This window comes from Caretta caretta, chromosome 2 (genome assembly GCF_965140235.1).
Source record: "Caretta caretta isolate rCarCar2 chromosome 2, rCarCar1.hap1, whole genome shotgun sequence".
In the NCBI taxonomy this organism is placed as follows: domain Eukaryota; kingdom Metazoa; phylum Chordata; order Testudines; family Cheloniidae; genus Caretta; species Caretta caretta.
The window spans coordinates 194,849,457-194,869,668 of NC_134207.1; the positions used below are offsets into that span (position 1 = coordinate 194,849,457).

A 20,212-nucleotide genomic window follows, 5' to 3' on the forward strand; every position below is an offset into this window, starting at 1 on the left:
TACCACTATTCTACCTGTTCCCTAGTCGTTCTTCTCTGTACCACAGTGAACTTTACAAAAAGAAGTTTCAATAGTAGAGTTTAGTAGAAGTTCTTTGTACTTTTTGTTAATCCATACAGTTTGTAATTCACCCAAATAATATGGTCTGGTTTAGGCTTTCAGATATAATAGAAAAATTCTGTAGTGACACTCCTTCCTACTATAGTGTTAAAATATTCAGGATATAGTGTTAAACACTACAGTGGCTAAAATAAAATGAAATTACTTTGTGGTCTGTCAGGTGAAGGGGTTTGTTCACTTTACCAACTCACAATAGATAGTTGTTCTATCGGTAGTGAAAGTAGTATACTTTGTTGTTATACAAAGTATAACTGTCTTACTGTGGTATATTCCCTTTTATTTTTGTTGCTTTTTACTGTGCATTTGTAAAGAGATGTAAAAATTTGGATGACCATTCCTAATTTTAGTTTCACTGGCATAACACAACAGCTAGGCAACTTGTCTACTGTGAATACTGCTGCTTCTGCTAATCATAATTCTCAGTATTGCCATCCACCCTCATCTGCTTATATCCACTCTGTTTCATGATATACTTTAGTCCCTGCCTCAAAGAGCAGAACTTACATATTCATAGGGTGTGTAGTGCCTATTGCAGTGGGAAACTGAGACCTCTCGGCACTTCCACAGTAGAATCTAAACAATAGTTGGATTTATAGTGTCCTGTGTATTGACTGTGTTCTTATAATGCTTTAGTAAACTTAATCTCTTGCTGTATGCTTCTTTCCAGTCATGGATGTATCAGATACTGGACTTACTAGTATTCTTCTGCACTGCTCAGGCCAATCGTTATTGGCAGCATTTCATGCATTTTTGTTGAGCTTTTTAAACATGAACAAACACTTACTATATAGTGTACAGTAAGTGGATTTTGGCAATGGGAATAATTATTGTTGAAATAAGTGGCTGCCATTATAGATAAATATTTTTCTTTCATTTCAGTGGTAAGAGATTTCCAAGAATATATAGAACCAGGAGAGGATTTTCCAGCTTCTCCACAAAGAAGAAATATGTCAATACAAGAAGACAAAGATGACAGTGTGATTTTGCCGTTGGGTGCAGATACGCTAACATGTAACTTAGGCATTCCAGTAGTAGTAGTTTGTACAAAGGTTTGTTTCAGGTTTTTAGAATTGTTTTTGTATATTTTACTTTAAAACTGTGCTTCTGGTTACGGGTGGCTGACAATATTTGGCTTTTCTAAACTGAAAAAAGCACTCTGCATTCTGAATACTTTGTTTTTTCCCTGATAAGAATTTTTTAAGAGCCACTTTTTGTGGAGCCTAGGCATTTTTCTCCCTTGAAATGAATTAACACTTTTCTGAACGTTGATGCTAGTAAACAAAGATATCTAGACATGAGATGCTAGTTTTTGTATTCTTTTACTTCAGATATGTTGCAAATCAAGCATTCTAAAGTCAGGAATTTCCAAATTTTAGATTTTTCCTGAAGTCTTAGTAATTGGTTTACTTTTATGTCCTCAGGTTAGATGTGTAAGATGTAACTAAAAGCAGCTGACAGTACTTGATCATAGGCAGGTCATCAATTTATAAATTAAAAAAATACCTTGTTAACATCTCTATCATCCTAATTCTAGTGAATCTTATGAAGATTGATTTAATCAAGCAAAATGAGCATAGTATTCAAAGACATTGGTATCAAGAGCAGAAGAACCAAATTTTGCAAATAAAAAAAAACAAACGTATTCTGAGCTATATCAAAATAGTTATCCCTTGAGACTGATTCATACTCGTGGTACATCTGTTAGTCAAGCAGATTTTCACCTTTTTGTGTGAGTGCGCGCACACATGAGCGCGCAGACCAGGAAGTTGAATTCTCATTTAATGACTGATTGGTTCACTTCTGCTAACAGAAACAGTTCTGTGATGTGCCTCGGCTTTCCAAAATAAATCTGACATGGCTACAGAAAATGCCACCATCACCACATCTACATCCACATCTACAGGGTTTCTTTAAAACAAATTACACAAATACAATTCCATCTTTTGGGTAGGATTTTTACATCTTGCTGAACTTGTTAAAATTGACTTGGCACATTTTCATGTACTCTGATCTCCCTCTGTAAATGGAGAGGATTGCAAAAAAACTGAGTTGAGTTCTTTGGTTAGTAGTTTAGGTGTTTCTGCATTAATATTTCATAAGAAAGAACATAAGAATGGCCATACTGGGTCAGACCAAAGGTCTATCCAGACCAGTATCCTGTCTACCGACAGTGGCCAATGCCAGGCGCCCAAGAGGGAGCGAACCTAACAGGTAATGATCGAGTGACCTCTCTCCTGCCATCCATCTCCACCCTCTGACAAACAGAGGCTAGGGACACCATTCCTTACCCATCCTGACTAATAGCCATTAATGGACTTAACCTCCATGAATTTATCCAGTTCTCTTTTTAAACCCTGTTATAGTCCTAGCCTTCACAACCTCCTCAGGCAAGGAGTTCCACAGGTTGACTGTGTGCTGTGTAAAGAAGAACTTCCTTTTATTTGTTTTAAACATACTGCCCATTAATTTCATTTGGTGGCCCCTAGTTCTTATGGGAACAAGTAAATAATTTTTCCTTATTCACTTTCTCCACACCACTCATGATTTTATATACCGCTATCATATCCCCCCTTAGTCTCCTCTTTTCCAGGCTGAAAAGTCCTAGCCTCTTTAATCTGTCCTCATATGGGACCCGTTCCAAACCCCTAATAATTTTAGTTGCCTTTTTCTGAACCTTTTCTAATGCCAGTATATCTTTTTTGAGATGAGGGGACCACATCTGTACGCAGTATTCAAGGTGTGGGCGTACCATGGATTTATATAAGGGCAATAAGATATTCTCCGTCTTATTCTCTATCCCTTTTTTATGATTCCTAACATCCCGTTTGCTTTTTTGACTGCCACTGCACGCTGCGTGGACGTCTTCAGAGAACTATCCACGATGACTCCAAGAACTTTCTCCTGATTAGTTGTAGCTAAATTAGCCCCCATCATATTGTATGTATAATTGGGGTGGTTTTTTCCAAAGTGCATTACTCTACGTTTATCCACATTAAATTTCATTTGCCATTTTGTTGCCCAGTTACCTAGTTTTGTGAGATCTTTTTGAAGTTCTTCACAGTCTGCTTTGGTCTTAACTATCTTGAGCAGTTTAGTATCATCTGCAAACTTTGCCACCTCTCTGTTTACCCCAGATCATTTATGAATAAGTTGAATAGGATTGGTCCTAGGATTGACCCTTGGGGAACACCACTAGTTACCCCTCTCAATTCTGAAAATTTACCATTTATTCCTACCCTTTGTTCCCTGTCTTTTAACCAGTTCTCAATCCATGAAAGGAACTTCCCTCTTATCCCCTGACTACTTAGTTTACGTAAGAACCTTTGAGGGACCTTGTCAAAGGCTTTCTGGAAATCTAAGTACACTATGTCCACTGGATCCCCCTTGTCCACATGTTTGTTAACCCCTTCAAAGAACTCTGGTAGATTAGTAAGACCTGATTTGCCTTTACAGAAACCATGTTGACTTTTGCCCAACAATTTGTTCTTCTGTGTGCCTGACAGTTTTATTCTTTACTATTGTTTCAACTAATTTGCTCAGTTTTTAGGATTCTTCTGATATATCTCTTCTCCCTAACTTTCATAAGTAGTTGAGTAACCCACCTTCTTAGCAAGGTAGATTTGGGTATGGTTCTCTTGGGATCCATTTCCTTTTGGCCCTTCAATGGCCATGGGCATAAGCAAGCTGTATTTTCAGTTTGTCCTATCTCAGGGAATGAGGGAATAAGCTATTACTGTCAGTTCACCACTTGGCCAGTGCTTTAATTTTTTTAGTCAAAACCTTGTTTGTTTGTTGTGGGGTGTGTGTGTGTTTTGGGTTTTTTTTGATTGCAGAGCTAGATAGCATTTTTGTATGTCTAGGTGTTTCGTTGGCCCTGATACTACAATAGCTAAACCCACTGCAGAGAGTACCATGTTTTGATTTCAGCATAGGTGCAGTCCTCCACTGTGTGATTCTTAGAGCCCTGCAAATCTGTGGGTATCTGCTTTATATCCGTGGATCGTTTCTGTGGATAACGCAGATGGGGATACAAATTTTGTATTTGTGCATGGCTCCGACAGTAAAAGCCAGGCAGGCAGCTGTGGGGAACCATGGTGCGGACCCTCCACCTGCCCTGGGCAGGGAGCTGGGGGGGGCAGGGACACGAGCTGGGGGCTGATCAGGCCCCCCGCCTAGGGCAGGTGGCATGACCCAGGCTCCCCACAGCTGCCAGCACAGCTTTTCCTGACCCGGCTCTGGCCAGGATGGGCAGCTCTCGGAGTCGCAGCCCAGCCCAGCCATTGTAAGAGCTGGGTGGGCAGCTGTGGGGAGCCACGGCGGATGCTCCAGCTGCCCTCGGCAGGGAGCCCAAGCAGCTCCACAGGTCACCTCCCCCTCCCCCCAAGCCAGGCCAGCATGGAGCCCAGCTGGGGAGCCACAGCGAACCCTCCACTTGCCTGAGGTGTGTGGGGGGAGGGCAGAGCCTGAGAGCAGGCCATGGCTGTGTCCCTGCCCGGCCAAGGGCAGGTGGAGGATCCGTGACTCTGCGCGGCCTCTGCACGGCTGTCCCCAACCCAGCTCCGGCCAGGGACAGGGGTTGCCTCTTAGAGCCGCAGCCTGGTGACGGTGTAGAGCCCTGCAAATCCACAGATGCGGATACATGTTTTTGTATCCATACAGGCCTCTAGTGAGTCTTTCACTGCAGCTGAAAAACTTGCAATTCTTGCCATTCCATAGCCAGTTGTAACTCCCTGCCTTTAGTGCTGGTTTTAATGTTGCCTGCATCAGCTGTAGGTTCAAAAATGTGTTCCTTAATTTGTTCCGTTTAGGTGATTAAATGTCTTTATAGGTTTTCTTTTGTTTTTTATCTGCTAACTAGAGGAGTAACAACATTGCTATTTTTAAAAGATGCTGAACATGCAATATTGCTTGCTTGTTGTTTTTTAACTTGACAGTGTGATGCCATTAGTCTCCTGGAAAAAGAACATGACTACAGAGATGAACACTTTGACTTCATTCAGTCACATATCCGACGATTTTGTTTACAATGTATCCTTTAAAGTTTGAAATGCGTAATAATGGCATATCTGTAATCCTTATAAGATCCAAATTGTGACAAACTTATGTGGCTTGAACACAGTTATTCTAGGACCTAGCCTGAGTCCATCACTGAGTGACTGGTTTAACTGAACCGAGGTCCCTAGGGAAGATTCTGTTATGCTGGGCCATGTCAGGTTTAACCTTCTTTATACTGTCAAGTGTTGTGGATTTTTTATTTATTTATTTTTTTTAAACAGGGGTATCGGGAAGAGAAGTCCAGCATACCTTCTTGTCCATGGCTTCCTAGATTTCCTTTCACTAACCCTTTCATAATCAAATGCTGAATAGTTGCCCTAAAACTGAGTTTAAGATGATCCCTGAAATAGCCTACCAACAGCAAGATAATTCTCACTTCAGTTTACATTTGAATATACTTCAAGTACACTTGATTATAAGGCATGTAATCATTTTGGCCTGACTATTGGATCAGTCTTTTGCAATACTGAATAGTTCTCCAAGACTTTTCAAATATTAAAGATGTAGGAAAAATGCATAACTCTACGTGGAAGGATAAGCTGGCTTTGCTTACCTTAGAGGCATGTGGATACAGAGCTCATGCTCAAGCTGAGTGTCAGCATTTTTCTTAAGTTCCCAACATTGTTCTAACACAAATGGGAACATTACTGTAGAATCTGAGTTACGAACTGACCAGTCAACCACATACCTCATTTGGAACCAGAAGTATGCTATCAGGCAGCAGCAGAGACCAAAAAAAAAAAAAGGGTAAATACAGTACCATGTTAAACATAAACTAAAAAAATAAAGGGAAAGCAGCATTTTTCTTCATAGTAAAGTTTCAAAGCTGTATGAGGTCAATGTGCAGTTGTAAACTTTTAGAAGTTTACAACCATAACGTTTTTTCAGAGTTACAAACATTTCAGAGTTATGAACAACCTCAGTTTCTGTCAAGGTTCCTCCCCCACTCTGAACTCTAGGGTACAGATGTGGGGACCTGCATGAAAAACCTCCTAAGCTTATCTTTACCAGCTTAGGTCAAAACTTCCCCAAGGTACAAAATATTACACCCGTTATCCTTGGAATGGCCGCTACCACCACCAAACAATTACTGGTTACTGGGGAAGAGCTGTTTGGACGCGTCTGTCCCCCCAAAATACTTCCCAAAACCTTGCACCCCACTTCCTGGACAAGGTTTGGTAAAAAGCCTCACCAATTTGCCTAGGTGACTACAGACCCAGACCCTTGGATCTTAAGAACAATGAACAATCCTCCCAACACTTGCACCCCCCCTTTCCTGGGAAATGTTGGATAAAAAGCCTCACCAATTTGCATAGGTGACCACAGACCCAAACCCTTGGATCTAAGAACAATGAAAAAGCAGTCAGTTTTTTACAAGAAGACTTTTAATAAAAAATAGAAGTAAATAGAAATAAAGAAATCCCCCCTGTAAAATCAGGATGGTAGATATCTTACAGGGTAATTAGATTCAAAAACATAGAGAACCCCTCTAGGCAAAAGCTTAAGTTACAAAAAAGATACACAGACAGAAATAGTTATTCTATTCAGCACAATTCTTTTCTCAGCCATTTAAAGAAATCATAATCTAACACATACCTAGCTAGATTACTTACTAAAAGTTCTAAGACTCCATTCCTGTTCTGTCTCTGGCAAGAAGCAGCACACAGACCCTTTGTTCCTCTCCCTCCTCCCAGCTTTTGAAAGTATCTTATCTCCTCATTGGTCATTTTGGTCAGGTGCCAGCAAGGTTACCTTTAGCTTCTTAACCCTTTACAGGTGAGAGGAGCTTTCCCCTGGCCAGGAGGGATTTCAAAGGGGTTTACCCTTCCCTTTATATTTATGACACGCCCCCCAAATCTCAGCTAGGGTGAAACACTGGCTGGGATTTCTTCCTGGAGCTCTAGGAAAAACAGAGTTAATAAGACACATGCATCTCTAAACATACTACCAAGTACATAAAGACTAACAATATTTTCCACATCTCAAGGACGATTTTAACCAGTTGATTCTGGGAAACTTTCACGGGAGAGTGCATCAGCCACTTTGTTAGAAGCTCCTGAGATGTGTTGGACGTCGAAATCAAAATCTTGGAGAGCTAAACTCCACCGAAGAAGTTTTTTGTTAGTTTCCTTGACGGTGTGAAGCCACTTCAGTGCAGCATGGTCGGTTTGCAGGTGGAAACGCCGTCCCCAAACATATGGGCGTAGCTTTTCCAGAGCGTAGACAATGGCGTAACATTCTTTTTCAGTGACTGACCAGTTGCTTTCCCTCTCAGACAGTTTTTTGCTGAGAAACACTACAGGGTGGAATTCTTGATCAGGTCCTTTCTGCATTAAAACTGCTCCCACACCATGCTCGGACGCATCTGTGGTAACTCTGAGATTCAACTGTACTATACACAATTTTACCCCTAGTCATCTAACCTTGCAAAGAGCAGGTCTAGAGGACATTTAAAATTCCAGCAGCTTGTCCGCACTATTATACCAGCATTGGAGCTGCAGTGAAGGGCAATGTTAAGAAAGGTAGTGTCGACAAGATTGTAGAGAAGTTAGCATTTGTGGACAAATTATAGTTCAAGAACTTGAGACCCCAGTCAGGATTGGCACAGTGCCTGCCCCAAGCAGTTTATAATTTAAGACCCCATCCTCCAGTTGGGATCTATGCCAGCAGACCAAATTGTAGAATTAACACCCAGTACAATACAAATGGATATAACCAAAAAGGTGGAAGGGAGGATATTAAGTGATAGCTAGTTTATGTAACTATACTCCTATGTGTATAACTTGAGGTTTTTTAAATATAGGATATAAATCTATCAAATAGGTATTAGAAATCCCACTGGATATTTTCCTGGTCATTATGAAAAAGGAAAGTTTTATGAGTTGAACTACACATACTGAAATGTGCCCTTTACCTTTTTTGGAGATATTCAGCTTCTAATATCCAAGTTTCAATTGTTTTAAGTTTGCCAGACTCTCTAAATACTTCCAACATTATTTCATGATTCTGTAGAGCACTTAGAGAGGACAAAGCACTTTAAGTGTTAAACATTTTTCTTAATATTTGTTACATAATTTAAAGACTGATATACCGCTATTTAGAGAAATTTCATAATTAAAAACTTTAAAGACTCTGAAAGAGCAACACCATCTTAGTGTCATATTGGTGTTGGCAGACACATCAGCTAACTGCACATCTGTGTTGGCATTATACTCACCCCGTATAGGGAAACGTATACCTTCATTTTATACGGTACAACTCTGCTCCTTTAAAAAGAATTTCTAGGAGGAATTAAGAGGACTTTGGCAATATCTGCTGGTTCGTTTAGTACTTTTGAGATAACCAACTTTGATAGTTTACCATGAATGTTGTGGTAGCATTGTGGGCTTTTCTTTGGGGAGTTAGAAGAGCCTGTTGCTGCTATAAAAGCTACAATGTACAATTGACTTGCTGAGTAGAGGTATTTATTTTGTCTGGCTTTTTCAGTCTCTAAATGAGTTTATAAAATTAAGGTTAGTTTCAAATAGAAATTTTCTTTGAATAGTTCTAGCGGTTATAAAATTTGCTTTTGGAAACAGTGAGCAGTGTTCTAAAAAGATTAGTTAACTGTTAGCTTGAGCTAATAAAACTCCTGATTTTCTTTTAACAAATGTGTTCAGATGGTGCAGCGCTTATTTACACTTCAGTAAAGGAAAATAAAAATATTGATTTAGTGTATAGATATATTGTCCAGAAATTATATGGATTTCCTTTTAATGTATCTGCTGCTGTTGTGGAAAAAGATGCAGTATTTATGTAAGTTTATCTTAATTATTAAATATTCATTCATGTATACATTTGTATCTACACAGTATAGTGTATATAAGAGTAGTTCTATAAAGCTATTTCGATTTTGTTTCAACATTAACATTCACTAAATTTGTGTGTTAAGTGTTACAAATTCACAGTAAGAACAAGTTTGGGTTTTTCTGGATTGTTAGTTAATGGGTTAAAACTGTTGGTGAGCAGACACTGTTTTGGAGGGAGGAAGTGTCAAGCCAATTTTTAAAGTGGAATGTTCCACCAGGAGAAAATCACTTCTCCAATGTATTACACTGAGCAAAATAAAAATACTTCAGATAGCTGATGCTGCTAATCACTGGCTGATGTAGAAGAAGGCAGTTATTAAAACTTTTGTTTTGGTTTTCAACAATGGTAATCTTTATCCACAGGTTGATATTGGGTATTAGGGAACAACCAAGTGAATATTTAAATTTGAAGATCAATGTCTGTATTTGTTTACCTTAAGCCCTGCAGGATGGGATAATGACAAGAAGATAGGAATACTACATGAAAACTTTCAGACACTAAAAGCAGATGACAGTTTTGAAGATATCATAACAAAACCACCTGTCAGAAAGGTAATTTGATTTCAGTATCTTTCAAAGGAAACCTGTTTTGTTAACGTGTAGGAATATAACAGACGTTGCGTCTTGGTTGCCATATTTTAGAGCATTTCTCCCTTCCCTTGGTTGGCTACCCCATGCTTATTAACCACAAATGACACATGCTTATTAACCACTTATTGTTCGTTTTCTGGTTACCTTCCTTATGTGAGTTACCCAGTTTGCTTTCTGCTTCCTCTTGAAAGCCACCAGTAACAAGCTTTCATTACTTACTGTTTGCGTTGTTATAGTTAGTTGCTGTGCAACATGGAGAGGAAGAAACAGATGGGTGTTGCTGCATATAGCACACCACTCCCCTCAGTATCTGGCTTATTTTGCTCAATCTGAGCAGGTGCTGGTTCCAACAGCAGCTTTGGAAGTGGCATAAACATCTAACTCAAACTGTTCATGATGGGTTGTATTCTTATGCCTCTACCTTCATGGAGGTGACTTGAACTGGATCTGTAGACAATCCTCTGGATGGTGGATGTGGTGAAAATGAAGGAACAGCCTTCCAGGTAGGATCTATGTCCTATGTTCAGACATAGTTAAGAAATCTGCATACACAAGTCTCAGTTTATCTTAATTCTAGCTCTCTCCCTATTGCCATTATTCTCTGTAGAACTTTCTTCAGAATAAAGGAAAACTGTTGATGAAAATTCAGAAATACAACCTTAAAGCCCACCTCTTAAAATGTCTAGGATTACCTGGTAAAATAGCTATTTAAAAACCCTTCTGTTCTCTTCACCAGTAGAAAAAGATACAGGGGGTAAAATCATTTAGCCATTGGGGTGTATGGAACCAAACTAAATCAGGCTGCAGTGCCCCAGGTGTCAGTTACTGACCTCATAATCTCAAACTATAAACTCAGTAGTGAGTCAGGGTGGCTGGTGTCTTCCCTTCTCCCCAAAAGTGTAATCTATAACAGCGGTCTTCTCCAAATGCTAACGTATCCCTGGCTCATTGATTTAAGATCCACATTATAGAAACACTGAAGATGTAAATAGAAAACTTCTTGATTTAGTTGCTTCTTAGTTAGCGAGACAAAGTGGGTGAGATAATATCTTTTATTGGACCAACTCCTTTTGGTGAGAGAGACAAGGTTTCGAGGTTATTCAGACCTCTTCAGGTCTAGGAAACTTACTCTGGAGGAATGTCTACATTGCAATTAAAAACCCTCGGCTGGCCCATGCTAGCTGTCTCTGGTTCTCAGGGCTTGGGCAGTTGGGCTATTTAATTTAGTGAAGACCCCTGGGCTCCAGGATCCTGCAAGATGGGAGGATCCCAGAGCTTGGGCAGCAACCTGAGCAGGAAAGTCTCCACTACAGCCCCACAGCCTGAGCCCCATAAGCCAGAGCCAGCTGGCCTGGGCCAGCTGTAAGTGTCTAGTTGCAGTGTAGACATACCAAGAGTGTCACAGCTAAATACAAGATGGAACAGATTGTTCTTCTTCGAGTGCTTGTTCATGTCAATTCCAATCAGGTGTGTGTGCGTGCGCACGCGGCAGCCAGAAGATTTTTCCTAGCAATATCCATCAAATCTGTCTGAGCGCCCCATAGTGTGGTGCCATCATGTCACTCAGTACCGACCCACCACCCCCTCATTCCCTTCTTACCACCCGTGACAGTTAGCTGGAACTTCCCCTTGCTCTTGTTGTGACAAGCGCATTTGGCAGTCTGTATATAGTTTTCATTAGTTCTGTAGTTAGTGTTAAGTAGTTAGTAGGTACTTTGCTTAGGTTTCCTTTGGAGGGGTTTCCTCTCCAGTGCTATCCAGGTGCTAGGGCATGCCGTGGTCTCCTTGCTTCAAAGTCTGTGAGGTCTGCGGCAAGTGTATGCCCAGAAGCAATCCTCAAACTTTGTGTTCGAAGGATCAAAAGGATCGCTGTAGGATCTGCAGGGGGTTTCGCCCCAGGACACTGAAGGTTAGAGATCAGTGCCTGAAGATCGTACTAATGGAAGTGGCACTCCAGCCCCAGTCCGACCCTGGATTGGCGGACCCGGCACCAAATACCTCCTCAGTATGCAGTGCCCCAGCACCGTTGGCACGGGGATCAGTGCTGAGTAAAGACAAGGACTCTTGGCACTGTCATGGCTCCACTTGTGGCTCACATGCCGCAGGCAGGCATTGGTCTCAATCATCAGTGCCGCAGAAGAGGGCCACTTCCCCCCAGGCTAGACCCAAGGAGCTGGCCATTGTGAGACCCGCGCTGGGCCACACTACATCAGCTTCGCTGCCAGAGACGGTCGCGTCGACTCCTGCCCCGTGGAAGGGCGGTCGAGTCCGGACACTTCTCACTGGCCGAGGCCAAGCCGACAACTTCACCTCCCGTTGACCCCGGAGATGTGTGAGGCAGCCCAGGACCAGCTCCAGCTCACAGCACCGTTCTCCCCACCTAGACGGGAGAGGTCGCCAGCACTGGTCGCTCCCCCCGGCACCATCAAGGGGAAAGCCTGCAATGATGGCCTGGCAGTCTCCATCCCCGCTGCACTGCTCCCCGGCGCCAGAACAGGGTCAGCAGCTTAGTCGGTCCCCGAGCCCTCGGTGCGGACCCTGGACGCCTCGAAATACCGCTCCTCCGTGGTCATCCTTTTCTGAGACCTCTGAGTCGGACTCGTATCGATTTCGTAGGATCACAAGTAGATGGTTCAGGTCCTCACAAGACCAGCACCATGGTCCATACAGTGGCAGTCCCCAGCACAGTGGCCCTTTTGGACTCCCTGGGCCTTTCACCAAGGGTTGCATTCCAGGGCAGCATCGGTGGCTTTGGCCACTTTCATACCACCTCCAGTGCTGTTGGTATCAGCAGGATCGGGAGTAGCTCCATGGCTCCCTGACGCTGCCACCATCGCAACCCCTTCTTGTACCTATGTTACCAGGCTCAGACGCCGGCCTCTCCCATCGTGGCTAGCCTTGGTGTATTGGCCGGCTCGGGACAGTTTGGACAGGGTTGTAACTCTGCCTCGCCTTGTCCTCAACTCTTTCCAGTGGTGGCTCAACCCACAGGTAGTGTGTGCAGGGGTCCCCTTCACCGGTGCTCAGCCATCCCTCTCGCTAGTGATGGATGCTCCAGACTTGGGCTGGGGAGCACATCTGAGAGACTTCAGGACACAAGGCCTCTGGTCTCAGGCAGAACTCGCTCTCCGCATCAGTCGGAGTGCGTCTGGCATGCCAGACTTTCCGAGCCCACTTGGCAGGGAGATGTGTATCAGTCATGACAGACAACACCATGGTGATGTTCTATATCAACAAACAGGGGTGCATGCGCCTCACACTATGGATTTTTGTGTAGCTCATTTGATACACCTGCAAGCATCGTACCTCCCAGGAGTACAGAACGAGTTCCACAGGTCTTTTCACGGCCACGAGTGGTCCTATGCCCGGACATTGCGAACTCAATCTTCCAATGCTGCGACTTTCCCCAGATGGATCTGTTTGCCAGGCGATGCAACAGGAAGTGCCGACAGTTTTTTGCTCCTTCCTGAATCACAGAGTGGGCTGCCTCGCGAACACATGCGTTCTCCCATGGGGAGGCCAACTTGTTTACACGTTCCTGACCATCTGTCTCGTTCACAAGGTGCTCCTCAAGATATGGACGGAAGAGACTTCAGTGATATTGATAGCTCCAGCCTGGCCCCACCAACACTGGTACACATCTCTCCTAGAAATGTCCATGGAAGCCCCAGTTACCTTGCTGCTCCTCTTGGACTTAATAACTCAGGATCACCACCATCTGCAGCCCCTGAACCTCTAGTCGTTGCACCCCACGGCATGGAAGTGCCATGACTGAACCCCACAGAGCTCTCCTGCTTAGACCCAGTTAGACAAGTCCTCCTTGGCAGTAGGAAACCCTCCACCAGGGCTACCTACTTTGCAAAGTGGAAGAGATTCTCATTCTGGTTGGCACAGCATCACTCGTCCCAGATGCTTGTCTCTATACCACTCATACTGGACTACCTTCTCCATCTCAAGCTGCAGGGACTGTGTCATCAATAAGAGTTTACGTGTCCGCCACCTCTGCTTTCCATCCAGGTTCAGAGGACTGATCAGTGTTTGCTAACCCTATGGTCAGCCATTTCCTGAAAAGTCTTGACAGGCCATGTCTGCACGTCCAGCAGCCGACCCTGACCTGAGACCTCAATCTAGTCCTTTCCGAATTGATGGGTGGTCCTCCTTTGAACCACTGGCGACGTGTTCCCTGTTCTACCTGTCGTGGCGTTTCTGGTAGCGATAACCTCAGCCAGGAGGGTGTCTGAGCTCGAGGCCCTAACATCAGAGCTCCCTTACACAGTGTTCGATAAGGACAAGGTTCGGCTCAGGCCACATCCAGCTTTCCTCCTGAAGGTTGTCTCCCAGTTTCACATCAACCAGGACGTCTTCTTCCCAGTGTTCTATCATAAGTCATACTCAAGCGGCAGAGAGCAGAGGCTTCACTCATTGGATGTCCAGAGAGCGCTAGCCTTTTACATGGAAAGAACGAAACCGTTTAGGAAGTCCATTCAACTGTTTGTGGCTGTGGCAGACAGGATGAAGGGTCTTCTGTTCTCCTCCCAGTGAATTTCCTCGTGGATCATGCCATGCAACCGTGAATGCTATAACCTGGTAGAGTTGCCTGCCCCTCCGCTCACAGCGCACTCCATTAGGGCGCAAGCTTCTTCAGCAGCGTTCTTGGTGCAAGTCCTGACCCAGGAAATATGCAGAGTGGCGACGTGGTCCTCCATACGTACTTTCACCGCACATTATGTGATTACCCAGCAGGCCAGAGATGATGCGGCCTTTGGTAGAGCAGTGCTCCAGTCAGTGGACAGCTCTGACACTGCCTCCTGAATTTAGGCTTGGGAGTCCCCTGATTGGAATTGACGTGAACAAGCACTTGAAGAAAAAAGTTGTTCTTCAAGATGTGTTGTTCATGTCCATTCCAATACCCACCCGCCTACCCCTCTGTTGGAGTAGCCAGCAAGAAGGAACTGAGGGGGTGGGAACTTACTAGGGCCCTATGTTGAGCACAATGATGGCACCACTCCAGAGGGTGCCCAGACCGACCTGACGGATACTGCTGGGGGGGAATCTTCAGGCTGCTGTGCGTGTGCGCACACACCTGATTAGACTGGACATGAACATCTCGAAGAACAAGAGTTACAAGAAGGTGAGTAACTGTTTGTTTTGGGGGGTTTTTTAGCATGAGTAATTATCAGATTTCAAGGGAGCATTCAAGGTAAAGTGGCCTTGTTAACACTCCTCCATTACATTTCCTTTGTAGATATTCACTGAAGTTTGATGCTTTGCTTTGCCAAACTATGGCAGTTAAACCATTAAAGTTGCTGCCATACTCAGAGAAACATAAATCTCTTATGCTCGTTTACTGGTGCAGTTGTAATGTATTTTCCAAGATATACAGATACATCTTTAGTTTCCAAATGGGACCAAACATTATAGGTCAACATTTTCATTATAATATGCCCCCAAAACAGTTTACTAACTCAGATTTTTTTTCAAAAGCAGGCAAATTGAATGGACCTCATATAATGTAATAAAATGCAACATTAAAACATCTAATTTAGGTAGGCCTGTTGTGCCTTTTTGCCATTGTGCCAGTGTTTATGAAACTGTTAAGAAATCACAGCCTCAAATAATCTCAGATATGTATGTGGTATGCCTGCACCCACTATTTAAAAGAGGATGATGACATTTGTGAAGTTTATTAAACTTTTCCCTCACTCCTTTTTAAATTTTTTTGTTCAGTTTTTATGAGCTGTAGCTATAAATGAAGCCAGAAGCCCAGCTACTACATTTAACAGCAAAGCTGAGGCAGCTTGACTTCTTTCAGACTTATCTTCTCATTTCTAGTAGGAAAATCCGGTTAGGAATGTTAAATCCGTTTCAGTTTCATATTTTATCAAATTAAAATTGGAAAGGTATCCAGTAGTCTCTGAAGCATCTTTGACTATGAGCTTCCATTCAAACTTCAGATGGGAGCATTGTATTTAAAAGTGTCTTCCTCTAGCACTACAGCTACAGCATTCTAAAGATGCGTATGCTTGCATCTAACTTCTGCTCTTTTGGAAAGTTAAATTGCATTGATTTATGAGTTAGATTCAGAATGTACTAACTCTCAGCAAACCTGAGTGTTTAAAATGCCTTTATAAATTTCTTATGAATTAAAAAAGTCTTAACTCTTCCCTATTTCCTGTATTCTGTAGTAGAAACTCATGGTTGTAAACCCTATTTAACACCAAAAGTAGGCAAATAAAGCCAGGAATTAAACAAGAAGATAAATCTATATTGGATGTGCGACATATACAGCAAACTTTCTATGCTTAGTACATTTTATAAATAATTCTGTCTCAGTTATTCAAGGAGATGCCATAAGCAAAGGACAAATAAGGGGAGAGGGGAACTGAAGACCAGTACCTCTACCTCTCACCTAATGAAACTGATATTTTAGGATTATTCTGCAACTTCCCACTGCATGAGCTACTTACAAATACTTAATGGGGAAAGTGACACTATAATCTGCACAATCCTGGAAAAGACAAGATATGTAGTAGTAGTATAATATACCAGGTGCTCAAGAAAATAATTCACCTGTTTCTACATGCATATAGACTTCAGGCCTGATTCTCAGTAAAATTTTACTTGCTTTAAGACACTTTTTGCCCTGCCGGAGGATTTGTTGTGAGGAAGGGTGATCTTGTGATTGAGGCTTAGAACTGGGACTCAGGATTTCTGGGTTCAGTTTCCAGCTCTACTATCAATTTCATGTGACCTTGAGAAGGTCACATCTGTTTCATTTTCCCTCTGTAAAACAGATATTTTCCTAGATCACAAGATGGTTGTGAGGATAAATTTGTTTATGAGGCTCTCGAAAGGTGAGGAAGGTAAAGTATGGTGGCATTTCAGTACCTACCTAGTCCCCAGACATACTGTGAGGTTCTTCAGTCTAAATCAAATTTTCAAGATCTTTGACCAGTCTGAGAAGATCATACCCTATAAACTGAACACTTTTGTACTAAGTACGTAACAATGCTGTCAAGGTTCCTTCCCCACTCTGAACTCTAGGGTACAGATGTGGGGACCTGCATGCAAACCTCCTAAGCTTACTTTTACCAGCTTACGTTAAAATTTCCCCAAGGTACAAACTATTTTACCTTTTGCCCTTGGACTTTATCACTGCCACCACCAAATGTCTAACCGGTATATTATTGGGAAAGAGTCCGTTTGGAAACGTCTTTCCCCCTAAAATCCTCCCAACCCTTACACCCCCTTTCCTGGGGAAGGTTTGATAAAAATCCTCACCAATTTCCATAGGTGAACACAGATCCAAACCCTTGGATCTTAAGAACAATGAAAAAGCAATCAGGTTCTTAAAAGAAGAATTTTAATTGAAGAAAAAGTAAAAGAAACACCTCTGTAAAATCAGGATGGTAAATACCTTACAGGATAATCAGATTCAAAACATAGAGAATCCCTCTAGGCTAAACCTTAAGTTACAAAAAGACACAAAAACAGAAATATACATTCCATTCAGCACAACTTATTTTATCAGCCATTTAAACAAAACAGAATCTAATGCATCTCTAGCTAGATTGCTTATTAGCCCTTTACAGGAGATCTGATCTGCATTCCTGCTCTGGTCCCGATAAAAACAACACAGACAGAGAGAACCTTTGTTTTTTCCCCCCTCCAGCTTTGAAAGTATCTTGTCTCCTCATTGGTCATTTTGGTCAGGTGCCAGCAAGGTTATCTTTAGCTTCTTAACCCTTTACAGGTGAAAGGGTTTTTCCTCTGGCCAGAAGGGATTTTAAAGGTGTTTACCCTTCCCTTTATATTTATGACAAATGCCTTGCACAGAGCATGTCTAAACTATTAATTGTAATAAAAATGTTAACGAAATAAAACACTTTAACAATGTCTCTTGCTTTAAAAATAAATGCTGAGGTAAAGATGTTCAGCTAGCAGCATGTGAAGATAGTTACCTTATAGTCACAATAATTCGTGTTAACAATTAGAAAATGTGTAAAGCACCAGCACAGCTTTAGGTTGAAGACGATGTTGTCTTGAGTCCATTTCCTGCATTTTTTGTGCCTTCTCATACTAATTTGTAAATAGAAAAAGACAACCTCTAGTTTTTAAATGACATCAGTCACAACCATATTGAAATGTTTTTTTTATATTGCAGTTTGTGCATGAAAAAGAAATAGTAGCAGAAGATGATCAAGTGTTTCTTATGAAGCAGCAGGTAGAGTTACTTTGCATTGGTAGATAATTAGTTTCATTTAAACGTGGTGTTCAATTACATTTATGTTTGAGCTTGTTACAGTAAATGCAAACAGTAATGTCTAAAATATTTTGTTTTTTTTCCAGTCTCTATTAGCGAAACAGCCACCTACTGCAGCTGGAAGGCCAGTGGTTAGTAACAAAGATTTTAAATACTGAAACTGAAAATTGTGCATTCTTCAGTTTTGATTAATATAATAGCATGTTTGGATGAGAAGATCACGGACTTCAGTGCTAAGAGCACTTGTGATGTACAAGCTTTTTCTTAATGCTTTTCTACAGTTTTCTTATTGCTGTAAAAATACTTAAGCTCAGAATGAAATTGAGCTCCAAAGTGTGCGCACTTGCAGATATACCTACATTTTAGATGGATTTCTGGAACTAGTATATAAAATGTTCAGCAATGTAACTCGTTACTTGTTTAAGTTCAAATTTGGAAAAAATTATAAGACCGCTCCTGTAACCTTTTTTTCCAAGTGACAAGCAACTACTCAGTAATATGACCTATTAAGTTGCTTTTGTGAGGCAATGAAAGTACTAAACATTTTCAACGCTGTTTGCTTTTAATAAAAATTCTTCTTTCCACCGTATTTGCCACAACTTGCCTTCATACTAAGGAGAGCTGGGTGTAGCTTCTCCATGAACCAGTGAACGCAGTTTCCAAAACAACCGGAGCTGCTTTACTCTCTCATCAGGGTGGAGTGCCCACCTGTGCCTTGTCTCTAGTTGTTGGACTGCGGTTCTTAGTTGCAATACTGGTTGGGGTTTTTTTTTGTTGTTGTTGTTTTTTTCCTCGTTAACTTTCAAGTGCTTTGCTAATGCATTATACGTACTCACTTCTGTAAAAATGTCAGGTTTGAGTAGCAGCCGTGTTAGTCTGTATTCACAAAAAGAAAAGGAGTACTTGTGGCACCTTAGAGACTAACCAATTTATTTGAGCATAAGCTTTCGTGAGCTACAGCTCACTTCACATCCGATGCATTCAGTGGAAAATACAGCGGGGAGATTTATATACATAGAGAACATGAAACAATGGGTGTTACCATTCTTGTTACAGTGTGTATGGTAACACCCATTGTTTCATGTTCTCTATGTATATAAATCTCCCCCCTGTATTTTCCACTGAATGCATCGGATAAAGTGAGTTGTAGCTCACGAAAGCTTATGCTCAAATAAATTGATTAGTCTGTAAGGTGCCACAAGTACTCCTTTTCTTTTTGTGAATACAGACTAACATGGCTGCTACTCTGAAACCTGACATTTTTGTATGTATATAAACATCTTCTGTATTTTCCACAGTATGATTCCGATGAAGTGAGCTGTAGCTCATGAAAGCTTATGCTCAGATAAATTTGTTAGTCTGTAAGGTGTCACAAGTACTCCTTTTCTGTAAAAATGTGTATCTCACAGCATTGAATGATTTCTTATTTAAAACAGATTAATTTTTTGGCACAAATATTCCATTGAATTACATGATCAGTATGAAATGTACCTTTTAAAAAAAAAAGTGGGAAAAAATAGCAAAATGTAATTGAATAGTTCTGCTTGTATAGATTATAGTTTATTTCTGGAAGTTGAGTACACAAAATAGTTTGAATAATCAATCTTCTTTTGTGTAGGATGCCTCGCCAAGAGTTCCTGGAGGCTCCCCTAGGACACCAAACAGATCAGTAACATCCAACGTGGCCAGTGTCACACCCATCCCTACCGGCTCAAAAAAAATTGATCCTAATATGAAAGGTATATTTCTTGTGCAGGGAAAATGTAGTGGGAATAAATGAGCTATTCTTGACTGCTCACTTGAAATACACATATTAGGTCAGTATAAACAAATACAGAAGTAAGAGACAAGGTGGGTGAGGTAATATCTTTTGTTGGGCCAACTTCTGTTGCTGGAAGGGACAAGCTTTTGAGCCTCAGAGAGCTCTTCTTTAGGTCTGGAGAAGGAAAGCAGAGTGTTCAAGGTAAATATAAGGTGGGACAGATTAAACATAAAGGGGTCACCAAAGTTGTGGGAGACAGCTTAAAATGATGTGGGCAATTAACACCTCTGAAGTTGTAGGACAGTGGAGGGTTAGTAGGCAGCAGGATGTGTTGCAATTGTTGTAGTGGGCCATAAAACCCTTGGTTTTTGTGTCCAGCAGAGTTATGAATTTAAGTTCCCAGGCCCATCTTTTGAAGGTGTTGTACAGGTTTCCTTTGAGGACAAGAAATGAGAACTCCGATATGGGTGATCCTTTTGTGAAAAGTGTTTGCTCGTGGGTAGTAAAGTGTTTTTTGTCTTATCACTTTTCTGTGTGAATTCATTCGAGAGCGTAGCGGTTGTCTGGTTTCAC

General features: G+C 41.7%; 1 protein-coding gene across 1 annotated transcript in view; it reads left to right on the forward strand.

Moving 5' to 3' along the window:
* Window positions 1-20,212, forward strand: part of DYNC1LI1 (dynein cytoplasmic 1 light intermediate chain 1) — a 58,060-nt gene that overhangs the window by 31,240 nt on the left and 6,608 nt on the right. The window contains exons 5-11 of the mRNA XM_048838671.2: window positions 1,000-1,169; window positions 5,055-5,148; window positions 8,835-8,970; window positions 9,464-9,575; window positions 17,779-17,838; window positions 17,964-18,008; window positions 19,496-19,616. Coding sequence (XP_048694628.1) covers window positions 1,000-1,169; window positions 5,055-5,148; window positions 8,835-8,970; window positions 9,464-9,575; window positions 17,779-17,838; window positions 17,964-18,008; window positions 19,496-19,616 — 738 coding nt within the window. The remainder of the gene's footprint in view (window positions 1-999; window positions 1,170-5,054; window positions 5,149-8,834; window positions 8,971-9,463; window positions 9,576-17,778; window positions 17,839-17,963; window positions 18,009-19,495; window positions 19,617-20,212) is intronic.